At 37.3% G+C, this 17288-nt stretch overlaps 1 protein-coding gene across 8 annotated transcripts in view; it reads left to right on the top strand.

The window, feature by feature from the left end:
* The window catches only part of RFX3 (regulatory factor X3), a 288427-nt gene that overhangs the window by 244844 nt on the left and 26295 nt on the right, over positions 1-17288 (top strand). For all 8 annotated transcript variants that reach the window (XM_055309886.1, XM_055309893.1, XM_055309885.1 and 5 more), the window contains 2 exons: positions 5043-5251; positions 14781-14934. In XM_055309886.1, the coding sequence (XP_055165861.1) occupies positions 5043-5251; positions 14781-14934 (363 nt within the window). The remainder of the gene's footprint in view (positions 1-5042; positions 5252-14780; positions 14935-17288) is intronic.

Below are 17288 nucleotides of genomic sequence, written 5' to 3'. Positions count from 1 at the left end.
CTGCTACCTGCTACAATGTGAGTGACCTTTGAAAAATACTGTGCTAAGCCCAAGAAGCCAGACACAAAGGACCACATAGAGCCTGATTTCCTTTTATATGGAATGTGCAGAATAGATAAGTCTATAGGAGACAAAAAGTAGGTTCATGATTGCCTGAGTTCTAGGGACTGGGAATTGAAAGGTGATAGATGGGGGAGGGTTCTTTGGGGGAAATGAAAACATTCTAAAATTGTGGTGATAGATGCACAACTCGCAATGTTCTACAAAAAGCCATTGAATGATATACTTCAAAACGAGTGAATTTTATGATACAAGAATCATATCTCAATAAAATTTAAAAAAACAACAACCCAATACCGTTGAGTTAAAATAAACCATGAATTACTCCCATCTCCTAGAAATTTTAATCTGTGGTTCTGGTCTAGTTTTGTGATTTAAATATATCAAAAAGTAATATTTGGGGTTGATTCAGTTTAGGGTATAGTAATTAGTTGAGTTCATTCTGAATTTCATGGATTGAGCTCAAACTCCCAGTGATGTGAAGTTTTAAGCAGTCTGTCTTTCTGTGTATCTTATATATCTGTGTACAAACAAGTATAAATACACACGTGCAAACACAAAATGTTTATAAGAACAGACTCTCGGGTTTGCAAAGCCATTAACTTTACAATGTTCAATGAAATTTACGTTAACTGATTTTGGTTAGAATACGAGATGTCCATATTACCTTAAAATGTATTCCATAATGTTTCTTTCAAATCTTCATTCAGAAAAGATCCTTTTAAAAGTAGCTTTAAAAAAGCTGAGATAGTATGGCAACTTGTAGTTTCAAGTGTTACATAAGTTCCGTAACAGAAAATATAAAGAATGATTCCTAATAATATCTGAGAAAGGTTTTTTGATGTATTTGTGTATCTGCAGCCCTATATAGTATTTATGCAAATGAGTTCCTCTGGGTTATAACCACCAACCTGAGAACATCTTTTCATAAAAGTGGTGGATTATACCTCTACTCTTCTCATCCTCCACCCACCACCTGAGACTACCTTCTCCCTTCCTCTGAACTTCTCCTGGGTCTGCATAAAACCTGTATTGATTCACCATCTGTCCTCCGAGACACTTTTCCTCTCCTCAGACGACCAGGAACATAGTGGCGTGCCCTCTGTTTCCCCAACACCTTTTTTTCTCATGCTATGTTCATCTTAATCAGTAATCTCTTAGGGGAATATGTTCCACCTTTAACTCCTTTCTTTTGTTTTGTTTGGAGCTTTGCCCAGTTTTTGTAGAGTCCTCTAGAGTTCTCGACCTTCTTCCACCTTTCATCCCACTTTTGTCACACTGTCCTGTTCATCTGGAGGTTGTCCTTGCCCCCTTGACAGGGGATCTCAGTAAAAAGGATGTGTATGAGTGGTGCTTTTTAAGTAAGAAGGCTTTAATGTAAAACGATGAGATTACACTTAAGTGTCAACATTATCATGCTCTTAAGAGCTTGGAAGTACTAAAAGGTTTTCTTCAGGATATCCATAAATCTTTTTTCACCACTTCTTTCTTCTCAATTAACTCATCTTTTGCTTATGCATTCAAGATAATCTTTCTAGGGGCACCCGGATGGCTCAGTCAGTTAAGCATCTGACTCTTGATTTTGGCTCAGGTCATGGTCTCAGGTCCTGAGATTGAGTCCCACGTTGGGCTCCATGCTCAGCAAGGAGTCTACTGGAGATTCTCTTTTTCTTCCTCTTCCTCTGCCCCTACCCCTATTTGTGCATGTGCTGTCTCTTTCTCTCTTTCTCTCTAAAATGCATAAAGAAATCTTTTAAAAAAGGTAATCTTTCTACTGTAGTATAATTGGTTTTCTGTTTTATTAAATTGATAGCATTGGGCAGCCCAGGTGGCTCAGGGGTTTAGCACCACCTTTAGCCCGGGCCTGATCCTGGAGACTTAGGAGTCCCACATCAGGCTCCCTGCATGGAGCCTGCTTCTCCCTCTGCCTGTGTCTCTGCCTCTCTCTCTCTCTGTGTGTGTGTGTGTGTATGTGTCTCATGAATAAATAAATAAAATCTTTACAAAAATTGATAGCATTGCAGAGGTATTTTGTGTGTGCGTGTAAATGGATAGTTTTTATCCACATTAAGGGCAAATAGGTTTAGTGGGTTGACCTGGTAAATTAACCATTGGGTACACTTGTGTTTGCTTAATTAAAAGACATTCCGATTTTGAAACTACCGACTCCTTATCATTTTGGATATAATCTATTTGTAAGTTAAGAACATCTTTAGTGTTCTTCTTAGCTTTTTCCATTTATAGAGCTAAAATGTCCAAATTCCTCTCACAAGGGAATATTTACAGTCTACCCTATTGTTAGTTTATCTTCAATCTCCAGAGTAGTAAAATGACATATAATGTAATTTGAAAAGCCAGAATAATGTCCTGTGGTTTTATTTCTCTAAGTTAGTTTTCAGTTCCAATCATCCTCTTTCCTAAAACTAACTTCCAAGTAAATAGTGAGTTTGAATTTATGGTAAGAAAGGAAATTAAATTCCTCCAAAGATAACCAATGAGTTCCTCCTCCCAACACCTCCCCTGTTAGCCATGCACAAACAAATAAAAAAAAGCAACCCTCCCTACAATTGGTATAGAGCTTTAGTTTTGCAAAATGAGAGTTCTAGGGATTGATCACATAATAAGGAACATATCGTTAACAGTCCTAGACTGTACCCTTAAAACTGGTTGAGATGATAAATTCTGTTGTTTTTTACCACAATTTAAAAAGTGCTTAGACATTAATGAAAAAAAAAAAAAAACAGCCAAAACAACCTTCGCTATTCGCTGTCCTTTCCTTGATGCCTAAATTCTTCCCTGGGTGCTCTCCTAGACTCTAAATATAAAATTTCAGGGTCATTTGACAGTATATACTGAAAAAAGCTTAACTATACTCCTTATATAATTCTATCATAAAAGAGTAAGTGCAGAATTTGCAAAGATGTAGCTTCAAGATAGCTAATTCTAGCTTTCCTCCTAATAGTAAAGCATCGTGAGGAACGTGAATGTCTAACTGCATGGAATTGGTTATGAAAATAATGGTATATTCATGCATGAAAGCAAACTCATCAGTTAACAATAAATCTAGCTCTACATTCGCCTTCATGGAAATTCAGTTATCCTATATAGGTTAAGTGAAACTAAGCAGAATCTCTACTCAAATGTATAATATGATCCTTTTTTATTTTAAATATTTATGCATAAACACATAGTGCATGTGAATAGTTAAAAGTTTATGCATGGGCGTGTTTAGTTATCTCTTAGTGTTGACATCTTAGATATTCCTTATATTTTGTTCCTTTGTGTGGGTTTGTATTTTCAGGTTTTTTTATAATCATATTTTGGTGTACTTAAAACATTTGAAAGTGGTCCTCAGGAGGTAAATATGAAAGACTTTATGGCTAATTAGATTAGAAAAGGGTAGTGGATGGTGTTGTCTGTTGAGGATTTAGAAGAAACTATAGGTTTCCCTGGGGAAGTAAAATAATTCAGTTTGGGCATTTTGTATTTGAAATGCCTCCCAGTTGAAATATCTCTTGAATAGGTAATGTCTGTATCATCAGAAGAGACTCTGGAACCACACAATGAAGATTAGTAGTTTATTCAGCTGAAACTATCTATGTGAGTCAACTTGTTCTCTGAGAGCTCAAAGCTTGGAAACTATTACACATCCTTTCCAGAAAAATACACACATAATCACAATGTTTTAGATGTGGGATTAGGATCTTCACAGACACCCCTCCATAGGAGCTTACCTTGAGAACATTATCTGAATGCAGTGAACCCAGGTGAAGAATCCTTGTCACATCTCATTTCTCAGTTTTATACTTTGGGAAAACGAGGCCCACGTAGGTCATGTAAGTTGCTTGAGGTCAGTTTAGTTGATTTGTGCCCTGTATTAAAAGCTGCGTCCCCTGACTCTCAAACATTTTACTCACAAACAATTATATTTTGACCCCGAGAGTATATATTTTTAAATTTTAAAATGCCACACAGCACGGGAAACATCACAAAACGTACAGCACCTACTGAAAACTGGCTTTAAAGTTCCTGTTCCCATGGGTACATGGGTGGCTCGGTGGTTGAGCGTCTGCCTTTGGCTCAGGTCATGATCCTGGGGTCCTGGGATCGAGTCCCACATCGGGCTCCCTGCAGAGAGCCTGCTTCTCCTTCTGCCTGTGTCTCTGCCTCTCTTTCTCTCTCTCTCTCTCTCTCTCTCTCTCTCTCTCTGTCTCTCATGAATAAATAAATAAAATATTTAAACAACAAAATTAAAGTTCCTGTTTCCATCACTGTTACTAAATATGAAACTTGCCAGTGCAACGCAGGATGGGAACTGCAGTAATTGAATTCCTAGGCAGGTAGATGTCTACATTTTCTCAAAAGTAGTTTTATTGTCATTGTTACTGTTGTTTTCAGTTCTGTGAATTCATTTGCATCCATACCCTTGCTTTGATGGCCCTTGAGATTTCTGCTCTCAATCCGTAAAACTCATACAGCATCTGCTTCTACCTTCTACCACTCAGCATTTGTTTCTCTTTGAATCCTGAGGGACCACTTGTGGCCAATTGAATCTGTTTCTCCATCTGACTTACCCTAAATCTTCTCAAATGGATTGGCTTTCAAGTTGTATCTGATGGAGGAGGGAAGAGAACGAGAGAGAACAAACTTTTGAAGGCAGCATGAGAACAATAGGATGAAAGACCCTGCCTACTGTGGGTTCAGCTTCTCCTTTTCTTAGATAATCATGTATTTGAGTCCCTCACACAGACTAGCTTGAGTAGGAAAACCAAGTCATGCTTTTGCACCACATCGTGTCTTCATGCACTAGGGTAATGTTCATTTTCCTAACAACGGGCGGGTAGCCATTCGTTTTCTTGATTCATTTCATTGTTTGAAGCTGTCATTATTAATTTCCCCTTCGTGCATAGGGTTTGCATGCTGACATGCAAGGAAAAGATGCTGAGTTGAAGTTTCCTTTTGCTTTCCATGTATTGTCCCAGGAGCAGGCCTCCTGGGTGTGCCAGTGTGATGACAACATGGTTCAGAGACTAGAAACAGACTTCAAGATGACTCTCCAGCAGCAGAGCACCCTGGAGCAGTGGGCTGCATGGCTCGACAATGTGATGATGCAGGCGCTAAAGCCCTATGAGGGAAGGCCCAGTTTTCCGAAAGCTGCCAGGCAATTCCTGCTAAAGTGGTCTTTCTACAGGTATAGCCTCAATTCTTCCTAAGCTTTCTTGAATTTTCCTGTTCTGCAACTATGTGTATATGTGCATGCTTCTTAGTCAGAAGGAAAGAAATCAGTGTTGACTTTGTTTGAAAACTCCCTGTTATGTAATTACCTTCAGCCTACCTCAATGATTCCAGCATCATGGACATGATCATATGGGGAAGTTTATGGGAATAAACTCTCTGTTAGGAAAGTGAAGCCGCTGGCTCATGGCCCTGGAGTTGTCAGGTGGGAAGGTTTCAGGTGCTAGTCTAGGCGATGTATGCACCAGAAGTCAGGAAAGGGCCAGCATCCTCCCTCTTGCAAGCGTGCATTATGTATGCTTCTTTCTTGAAGATTTAATGCCATACCCCTCCTGATTCTCTGGTGCCCTAATTTACAAACTGTGGTCTCTAGAGACCAAGAGCATCACTTTCATTTGAAAACACATTACAAAAGCGAATGCTCAGGCCCCTTCCCAAATCTACCAGAATCAGAAACTGAAGAGGTTGGTTGGTTCCAGCAATCTGGGGTTTTAAACAAGTCTTTCCGGTGATTGTGATGCATGCTCAGAACCATCCAGTTAATTTCTCAATTTTATCAGGTTAACAATTGTTTTCAAACCTAGCTGCGCATTAAGAATTAGTATTAAAAAAAAAATTGTAGGTATCTCCCCAAACCCTACTGATTCAAAATCTTGGTGGAGGGGCAGTAGGAATAGGAATAGAGGCAATCTGAAATTTTGTCTTTAGAAACTTCATCCTGGTGGTTCTAATGCATAGCCAGTTTAAGAACCAATAATCTAGTAGACAGGACAATATGAATCTCTTATTACTAAAATAATATAGATTTAAATACCTGTATTTTATCAACACGGAACCCTGGAAGAGAAAGCCTTTTAGGTTACAGCATAGATGATATCAAATGTTGGGATGAGTTGTTGACCATAGGTGTGCCTCCAAAGGTTAAAAACAGCCGGTGCTCATAGGCTTATATACCTAGGATGAAATTGAGAGATGGGGTTTCATTTCATAACATGAATTAGGTAAATTATGTTTCTGACCTTGGAATTTTTTCTCGTAGTGGGAGTTTGGTTTTTTTGCTTCTTTAGATGAAGGTATCTCGACTGACACAGGCTTTAGTAAAGGCTGTATATCTACTTTGGAGTTTAGGTAGTTCCTAGTTTAGATCTTGTGCATCCATGCACATATCAGAAAGTAATGACCACAGGACATTGCACACTGTGGCTATGGGCACATCATGGTCGTCGTCTAAATCTCCATGGTGAGTCCAGAGCTAGTTGTGTGGAGAGAAGGTGTATGAATAAGTCACAGAGTTTAGGAACTTGTGGTACTTGTCCACCCAGAAGCCCAAACTATGAGATTTCCATCTGCTTTTGACCACCTTCACGAAGATGGAACCAGAGATCTTTTAATTATGATGATAGTTGCTTTGGTTTTTATCGTGATTTCTTTCTTTCACCTGATTTTACTTGATTTGGTTCAATTCTTATTTGCTAAGCCAAAGGAGAGCTGTAAATCCACTATATATGCTTACTTAGGAGTTAACCTCATCTTACATAACAGTTTTCTGATGTCTAGCCCAGGGTCAAGTGCGGTGAACGAAAGCCTGCCTGCTTTGTATTATTGTTATTTTGTTTTTATTTTTGGACTAGAGTGATAACCACAGTTCTAGGTCTCCTACATTTGATACTTTTAGTCAGCAGAATTTGAGAAGCGCCTTGTTAAAATGCTGCCTGAGTCTGTGACCCCCTGGTATGCTGCCGTGAAGCCAGTGCTAGGTTTAGATCTGGGTGTTAATGAGAAGTATGTTGGTTGACGAGAGATGAAAGTTTTCCCTGGGTATGTGGTGAAGGTTTGGAGAACATTGTCACGGTGTCTCAAGAAGCTGCAGCACCAGTAGTGGTAATAGTCGAGTTCAGAATTTTAATTTGAGAACATTTCTTAAGATTTCAGATATTCTCCCATTTACCTGTGACTTGATTTTTTTTTTTTAATTCAAACACTTTCTTCTCAGAAAGTCAGGCAGATGGTATATGTATTTCATGAATGATTGGTGAAACCAAAGTTATACAAGCTGGTTCTTCCAAAACCTCTGTGGCCCAAAGCAGAGTGCATTCTCTATATCAGAAAATGCAAGGTTTTTTTTCTTTCTTACTGCTTTCTTATGTTGTTATGTCAGACTTGCCTTACTCCTTCCTGTGAGTTTTTTTTTTTCTATATTTAGTTGATATCATTTTAGAAATACATCCCTGGTGCCTCCATCTCCACAGAGATCTGTTGCAAGTATCTTGAAAGGAGAGAAAATTACTTACTTGTATTTCTTGTTCTCTGCAGATACACAAACCCAGTAGATCATCACTTGCCTGCCCTCTGTCCTCCCTGAGTCGGGGATAATTGGCTTGTTATTATTAGACACTATTATGGTTATTATTTTTATTTCAAAAGGACTCAGAGGCATATAGTTCAGGACCACGGAAGGAAAGGCATATTCAGACAGATACATACCTCCTACTGGTAGGCAAAGTCCATAGCTTAGAAACTGAAGAGCCTTTAAAATCCAAACTTTTTTTTTTTTTTTTTTTTTTTACTGCGGCAGAAGAACATATTGAGTCATGAAAACTGCATTCACAAAGTATCAGAGTAGCAGAACTACAAAGTATTTTTTTTTTCAGGCTTTTGGCATTGTAATAAGAATTTGGCAGTCATAGACACAGACCCTTCATGTTCTGAAGTCAGGTAATATCACAATTTTTAAAGTTCTGTGTATATATTTACATGCATACAAATATAGAAATGGGCTGGCAGAGAATCGTAACAGCAGCAGTTGATGGGCAGACACCACTCTGCTCCAAATGGGAGTCTCTCCTTGCCTAACCTGGCTTTGAGTAACTGCCATTGGCTCCCTGGGAGGTAGAAAAAAAAATATTACCACCTTTCTTGGGCAGAAATGGAGAAGTTATGTGGGCCATTTCTCAGCTTGTGTGTTTTGTGGTTAACAGAACATTCCTCAGAGCCACCCTGAGGGTCATCCAAATATCCCATTTTTCAAGAACAAAACTTATAGCTTTGCTACAGTGACTTGAAAGAGTACAGGGAACGTAGCTTCCCTACAACTGGACAATTTATACATCTCCCAAATGGTAATATTCTTTTGGAATCAACTGTAAGCCCTGTTTGAGAAAAGAGAGTTTGCATGGGGCTACGTGACATATCCCCACACCCTTCCTAAGAAGAGATAGTCTAAGTATCATTTTTTAGGGTATATATTTCATCTTCCAGACCCTAGTTACAAAGATAAATAAACAAGGGGGTTTCTCATGTATAAAACAATTAACTTTAGAACTCTGATTTTAAAAGAAGTTGAGTTTATGGTAATTTAGCAACATGAAATCCAGTGGAGTCTGTTTTGCAACATATCTTATAGAAGTCTGAGTCTGAAAAGAAGTTTCCAATTAAACTGTTACTTGTGTCATTTAATACTTGGCTTATAGGGCAAAAGCCCAACCTAGAGAGAGATACTACAGTAGACATGGGATTAATAATGCAATTCGGCTGATTCTTTTCTAAACACGGGACAGTAATTTCATGGCATGCTTATCAGTATTTGGTAAAAATAGGTATTATGATGGAAGGTCAGTAGATTTTTGTTTATTTGTTTTCAAACAGATTTTGGTATTATGTGTGTATAAGGTAATTGCCTAACTGTCCAAAAGTTTCTAGAGACACTTAGAATAAAATCCAAGGTCTTGTTATGCTCTACAAGACCCAACATAGACCAGCCAGTAGTGACCCCAGACCCATTGTGTCTTCTTCTCTTTCCTCACTGTCTTCCAGCCACATGAGCCTCCCGGCTGTCCTTTGAACACATCAAGCATGGTTCCTCAAAGCCTTTGTGTTTGCTCTCATTTCTGCCAGGAAAGCTCACATGTTCACATGGCTTACTTCAATCCAGTTTCTGCTCAGCTGTATCACCTTCTCAGAAAAAATTTACCTGACAACCTAACTTAAAATGCCAGCCCCCATCACTCCCTGACCTCTTTCCCTGATTTATTTTTTTTCCATAGGATTTATCACTACCTGAATTTGTATTTTATATCTACTAGTGTTTTTCTCAACCGTTTCTCTAGAGTGTGAGTTCTGTTGAAACCAAAATTTCATCTGACTTGCTCTGGAACAAGACCCTCTTTGGCACAGAGTAGGGATGCCATAAACAGCTATTGAGTGGATGAACGTAAATTCTCTTGGGAAAAAACAATGGACTCTGCATGTCCATAGTGATGTCAGAAAGCTACTCAATATGAATACTTTCCTTAGTATTAACATGATTTCAGGATGATTCTATCTTAAGGGAAATATAAAGACCCAAAACTTGAATTTAAAAAATAAATATATGTTATATATAATTTCATTCTATATCTGTGATATTTATCCCTGCCAAGATTTATTGACATTCAACTGACCCAGAATTGTTTTTTTATATTTATAATGTCATCTTTTAAAATAAACATTTTTAAAAAAGATTTTATTTATTTACTCATGAGAGACACAGAGAGAGAAAGAGAGAGAGAGGCAGAGACACAGGCAGAGGGAGAAGCAGGCTCTATGCAGGGAGTCTGATGTGGGACTCGATCCTGGGTCTCCAGGATCAGGCCCTGGGCTGAAGGCAGCGCTAAACCACTGAGCCACCTGGGCTGCCCTAAAATAAACATTTTAAAAAATGAAATCAGTACATGAAATATTACAAATGACCAGGAAGGGCACCTGGCTGGCTCAGTCAGTAGAGCCTACAACTCTTGACCTGGGGGTTATAAGTTCAAGCCCCATGTTAGGCGTAGCTTACTTAAAAATAATTTCTGGGACACCTGGGTTGCTCAGCAGTTGAGTGTCTGCCTTTGGCTCAAGGCATGATTCCGGGGTCCTGGGATCGAGTCCTGCATCGGGCTCCCTGTGAGGAGCCTGCTTCTCCCTCTGCCTGTGCCGCTGTCTCTCTCTGTGTGTCTCTCGTGAATAAATAAATAAAAATTTTAAAATAATAAATAAAAAATCTTTAAATTTTATTATTTTTTAAAGATTTTATTTATTTATTTGAGAGAGAGAGAGTGTGAGCACAAGTGAGGGGAGGGGCAGAGAGAGAGAATACCCAAGCTGACTCCTGCTGAGCATGGAGCCTGACACAGGACTCTATCCCACAAACCATGAGATCAGGACCTGAGCCGAAACCAAGAGTCAGGTGCTTAACCAACTGAACCACCTGGGGGCCCCCAAAATAAAATCTTTTTAAAAAATTAGCAAGGAATAAACTTACATCATTCATAATTTTAATACCCAGAAATAACCACCGGTAAATTGTTGGGGCTTTTTTTAGTGTGATATAAAATTGGAATCCAGTTGTTTACCATAGTCTATTACCTATATCTTTCCTTTAACATTTGTCATTTAACATTATATCTTACACATTTCTTGTTGTTAAACATCTTTAAAAACATAACTTTTTAATGTACTCCCAATATTCAATATTATATGTACATCTCACACATTATTCAAACATTACCTTTCCTGCTTATTCTTAGGCATTTAGGTGGTTTTCGGCATTGTGATACAACGATAAAAAATACTGTAATCTTTGTATGAAATTGCCCCTGTTTCTTCAGACACATTCTGGTTAAAAGATTTGAACTTTTTACAGCGACTAACACTGTATTAATGAAGTGTGCTTAGTGCTAATAAATTCCCATTTACTTAAGAGTAGGATTTAAAAAAAACACAACTATAAGATAGTTGTTCTATTAAATAGACGCCTATATATTTTACTTCTTTAACTTGACATAATATCATGGACTCTTTTCCATGTACCTACCCTTATGTCTGGTTTTCCTCATTTCTTTAAATTCTTGCATACAGTTTGTATGTGACTGAGCCCTAATTTGTAATTTGTTTAATCAACATTGACTGATGGGATAGATATTTGGTTTTCCCTCCTAGTTTCTCACCGATATAAATATTGCTACAATTAAAACTTATCTTTGTTCATTTGTGTAAATTTATGGAATTAGAATTGCTAGGTCAAAGGTTTTTTGCATTTTTAATTTTGATAAATATTGCCAATTTCCCTTCATGAATTTATACACATAGAAATAGTAAATGAGAATGCTTTTCCCATCTTCTCTGCAACACTGAATCTCCTCATCTCTTGCAGTATGATAGATTATAGGTGATATTTAACTAGCAATTTTTAAAAATTTGAATAAGATTATTCATATTTTTGAATATTTGTTAGCCATTTGTCTTCTCTGGTATGTATTATAAATATTTACTCTCTTCAACAAGAGATAGAGTTAGGAGCAAGTTTTCTGTTTCTGTATGACTTGATTTTTCAAAATTATTTACTTCACATGATCAAGTTGGGATCAGTCCAGGTAAAAATGTTATGCAACATTTTATTGTTACTTTTGTGTTGTGTTTGCTTTGCTCTTTTAAGTAGAGGTTTCTCTGCCTTTTAAGATTTTTCCATAGAAAAATAATTGTTTGATTTCAAACAGCTATTATATATATATATTTATTATTTTATAAGTGGGTTATGTCTCATTGAATTTTAGGAAAGAGCATAGAATTATAAACAGAATTTTGTATCTATGGCATATGAATGAAAGAATCTATTTTTAATAACTCACTTACAGAGTCTAAACTTGAAGATTCACTAAGGTATTTGAGTCTAAGGAATTATTCACTAGAACTAGTGTATATGATAATGAATATATCATTGACTCTAATATATGTAGTACTGTGGTAATTGATACCTTTTTAATTCCAGTGTAATTAACATACATATTAATTTCAAGCATACAATATAGTGATTCAACAATGCTATACATTACTCAGTGCTCATCACAATAATTGTACTCTTAATCCTCATCACCTATTTCACCCATTCCCCCTACTCACCTCCCCTCTAAAAAACCATCAGTTTGTTCTCTGTAGTTAAGAGTATGTTTTTTATGGTTTGTCTTTGTTTTCTCTTTGTTTTGTTTCTTAAAATCTGCATATGAGTGAAATCATATGGTATTTTTCTTTCTCTGACTGACATTTCACTTAACTTTATACTCTAAATCATCCCTGTCATTGCAAATGGCAAGATTTCATTCTTTTTATGGCTGAGTAATATTCCAGTGTGTGTGTGTGTGTGTGTGTTATCTTCTTTATGTATTCATCTATCAATGGATGGACACTTGTGCTGCTCCCATAATTGAGCTATTGTAAGTAATGTAATAAACATAGGGGTGCATATATCTTTTCAAGTCCGTGTTTTCATATTCTTTGGGTAAATACCCAGTAGTGGGATTACTGGATCATCTGGTAATTCTATTTGTAATTTTTTGAGGAACCTCCATACTGTTTTTCACAGTGGTTGCCCCAGTTTGCATTCCCACCAACAGTGCATGATTTTAGCCATTCTGAAAGATGTGAGGTGATACCTCATTGTGGATTTGATTAGTATTTCCCTGATGATGAGTGATGTTGAACATCTTTTCATGTGTCTGTTGGCCATTTGTATGTCTTCTTTGGAGAAATGTCTGTTTGTGTTTTCTGCCCATGTTTTAATTGGATTGTTGTGTTTTGAGTATATGTGTATTGAATTATATAAACTCTTTATAAATTTTGGATACTAACCCTTTATTGGATATGTCATTCGCAAATATCTTCTCCCATTCAGTAGGCTGCCTTTTAGGTTTTTTTTTGCTTGTTTCCTTCGCTGTGCAGAAGCTTTTCATTTTGGTATAGTCCCAATAGTTTATTTTTGCTTTTGTTTCTCTTGCTTCAGGAGACATATAGAAAAATGTTGCTACAGCCAATGTCAGAGAAATTAGTAATGGGGTAGTTTTCTTAAGATCTCACATACGTAATATCATTTGACCCTCAGACTAACCTTGAACCTTAAAATGTTGAATGGTGTGCTTACGATTAAGATCACATTGTGATTAACATGAGTCTATCTCACTCTAAACTCCTGCTTCTCCTTCTCTTTAACAAATAAATACACTAATGAGAGGTCTCCTGCCATCATCATATAGTAACCTCCTGTTCTTGCTGCTATAACCAACTGAGAATGAGAAGCTCGTCTCTTCCTGTTCTGTATAATTATAACCACTTATGTTTAAGTAGTGATCTGTTCATTCATAAGTTTATTGCACATCCTTAAAATAATCCTGTACATTAGGTGAGACCAAGACCATAGCTTTTATTTTCACCCAAGAAGAGAAACAGTCTCAGGGAAGTGATTTGTTTGAAGTCGACAGAGAATTAATGAAGAGCCAGAATCAGAATGTAGGGCTTAGAGTTTCAGATGTACCATGATCATCTGCCACTTGTGAAACTGGATGTATAGAATTTGATATATTAATAGCCTCTACATAAATAAAGTTGACAATGAAACAGAAAAGAGAAGTAGAGTCTTTTTCCATCTGCCTGACATTTTACAATTCTTCATTGCAAAGCAGGCTTTAGGAATATCAGCCTATACATTTGTGAGATCCTCTCTCTTCCACCTAAGACTCTAATAGCTGTTTTAGCCCTTCTAGGCCAAAAATCTCTAGAAAAGACCATGAAATGAAAGTGATAAGAAACACACACAGAGACACCCGACTCTGACTCTAAGTTAGAAATAATAAGGTGGTTTGAAGTACATGAACAAGCTCCAAGACTGGCACATCTTCAGTGAGGACAAAATTTTATTTAGGACTGCTTTCCATTTTAAATATAATAGAGTATATTGTTAGTATTAATAATATTCATATTTTGGTATCATATTTTATAAATTCTAATTTTTCAAAGATAGACATTTCTTAATTATTTTTATTATACTTATTTCCAATGGAAAAATCACCTTAGTTTAAATGGACATCATTATGAAACTGGAATCACTTAATAAATTTACCTTCTAATAGGATTTGCAGGGATCCCTGTACATACTCGTGTACATTCTCTATTGCCACATCTGGAAACATTACTTAGTATATTTTGCAATCTTTGTATGGCACAAATACCTATTTATTCCAAAGTGTCCATCCAAAGTTATTATCACCAAGAGGTGGTGACACATTGCTTACCCTCAAAAAAGATTGTCACTTTGAGTTGCTTTTTCTTATGGTGGCGATGAATTGTCAGTGTTTCAAAAATCTTTTTTTTTTTTTTAATTTAGTTCTGGTCCCATCTGTGAGAGTAATAGAATCAGAAGACTCACCTATAACAGTAAGATGGTTTTTCCCAGCAAAGATCTGTCTAGATCTGATAAGGATCTAACCAAAGCTGGCTAAGGAGGCCCTCTTTAACCACCCTATTTAAACAAGTTGAGCCAACTGCTTTCAGTAATGAAATTATTCCATGGCAGGTTGTGTGATACACCAGCCTTTTCGACCCTCTGGCTTAACTTCTTTTAGGAGGAAAAGTAGGTTGAACTCTCATCCTGGTCACTAATACTGGCTGCATATATGTCTTCTCTCTTGAAACAGCTCAATGGTTATTCGGGACTTAACCTTACGCAGTGCTGCTAGCTTTGGCTCCTTCCACCTGATCCGTCTACTCTACGATGAGTATATGTTCTACTTAGTAGAACATCGTGTTGCTCAGGCAACAGGAGAGACACCCATAGCAGTCATGGGCGAGGTAAGAGAGGCCAAAAGAGCTGTGACTCATGGGGCTTTGAATAAAGGAACTGAATTTCATTTTAATTTAAATATATTATTTATTGATTAAAGTGATGGTTCCTCACCGATGAAGACCCTGCGGGGCTATGGAGTTATTGTAGGGGGTTCCTCACATCCCTCTGTTTATATGTAATTTTTAATTAAAAGATTCTAAAATTATATATTATATCATGTGAAAATTCCTGGTATGTTTCAATATATTATAAAGGTGTCTATGTAAAAGAAAAAGTTTGAGAATCACTGGACTGAGAAAACCTTTATTGAATGGAAAGTGAAGAAGATTGATGCTGCTGATAAGGCAAAGGGCTTGGAATACAGAAGGAAAAGTTTAACATGTATTCTTGTAGGCTTTGTCCAAGCGCCCGGGAACAAAAGAAATGATTCTATTTCAGAAGGATAGTAACAGTGATGATGGTGACAATAGCTAACATTTCTGGGGCACTGACTAGGTGCCAGGCACAACTCGAAGTCCTTTATATGTAACAAAGCTCTGGACACTTTTTGAGACAGGTACAACTTTATCCTTTTTTTTACAGATGAGTATCTGAGGTTGATGGAAAAAGCCTAGGACACAGATGAAATGTTTATGTAGCTAGTTAGTGGTGGAGACCTGTTTGGAATACTCAGGCTCTGATTTTCACACTCAGGCTTCTAATTGTGGAAGATATGAAAAAGGAAACATCCTCTTCAGAATTTTTAGATAGAAAATAAAAATGTCTTATTTTCAACACGTCTCAAAAAGCTAACACTGAAGTAAATGTACACAAGGAGCAGTTAATATGATGAGGGATAGACGCAGAAATGCCCAAGTAAATCCCCACTAGCTCATTTTGTTGTACTGAATTGGGGGGTGGTCCTTCAGATCTTGCTAGATTATACCAAATCACAGAATATTACAAATGACCCGAAGCAATAAAGAAGACAGGTTCATTTGGAAGCTGTTCATATGTGCTTATTTAAATTTAAAAAATCAAAGTAAATACTAGATGCTTTTCCTAGTTTAATAAATACGATAATAAAGGTATAAATTAAAAATATATTAAAATTTCTCAAGGAGCTTTATAAGTGTTCTCATATAAATAAAAGCCATGTCAAACTTCAGAATGTTGGGTAAAAGATTCCTCTTACCCTCTCCTTAAAATCCCTTGTTGTGTGCTGATCTGTATGTGTTTGTGTGATGTTCCTTAATGGTGATTGTGCTTTAAGTCATGCCAGTTATATATATATTATATGTGCAAGATTAAGCAAGGATTGCTGTAGCTTTTAGACGATAGGCAGGACCTTGTAGAACTGAAACAATCTGGACTTTCTTATATTTGACCTTCCTTTACTGCCCCTTGCAGTAGTTGTCTTACAGATGCCTGGTTGCAAAATGCCCAGTTGGCATAGAGATTAAGTACTGCAACATTTCTCAAGTCAGCACCCCCAACTTCTGAAACAGACATGCCTTTCAGTGTATTTCACACATCTGCCAGCCACCTCATATGTTCTGGGACTTCTTGAACAAGGTGGTCAGCATAATGATAACAGGGATTCTGATTAACACGTGTAGCTAATCCTGACATGTGGTCTTTGCATCTTGAGGGTACAAGGACAGTGGAGCTGTCACACCATGTGAGGACTCAGCATGCACCTCACACACTTATATAAGCAGCGCTGGCTCACCAGGGTTAAGATAGGGTCTCTTATAGTCAGTACTGCCAACTAACCAGGCTGAGAGGCGTTTTTTTTGTTTTTGTTTTTTTTACTTTATGTAAACAGTGTAAATGAGTATGATGCTGTCCCACCTGAGGTCAAGATATGATAGGAATAAAATCTAGATTAGAAAATGAGGTATAAAATACCTTCTGTAAATCAAAAGATCTAAGCACACCTCTTGATTTCTTTGCTTCATCTCTCCTTACCCAAATGATAGGACAGTCCTTTGAGTTGTCTGCACTCATCCCATTATTCAGCCCAGGCCAATCAAGACTAATTTTATAGGTTTGTTCTCCTCATACAACCTTGGTGGCCTCATAGATCTGTTGGCCGTTATAGACCTGGAGGTCATGGTCATATTTTCGTATCTAAAATTTCTTGATTCTTGGGAAAAGGAAAAGGAAATTCAAGAAAACAGAAGGCTATTTTCTCATGTGCTACTCCCATGTTATCCTACGCTTACCCGAGAAATCAGATTGGAGGTCCAAAAGGCTTTTCCATGTTGAGGCTCAGCTGCATTTGCCCCTAGGTGATCCCTCCTCCCAAACACCAAGTCCAGAAGTGACTGTGTACACAGTGGGAACAACACCTAAGACCCCAATCCATTGAAATCCA

Source organism: Nyctereutes procyonoides, unplaced genomic scaffold (genome assembly GCF_905146905.1).
Source record: "Nyctereutes procyonoides isolate TBG_1078 unplaced genomic scaffold, NYPRO_anot_genome, whole genome shotgun sequence".
Classification (NCBI taxonomy): domain Eukaryota; kingdom Metazoa; phylum Chordata; class Mammalia; order Carnivora; family Canidae; genus Nyctereutes; species Nyctereutes procyonoides.
Note: the sequence above shows the minus strand (reverse complement) of the source record. Positions and strands in the feature narration are given on the sequence as shown.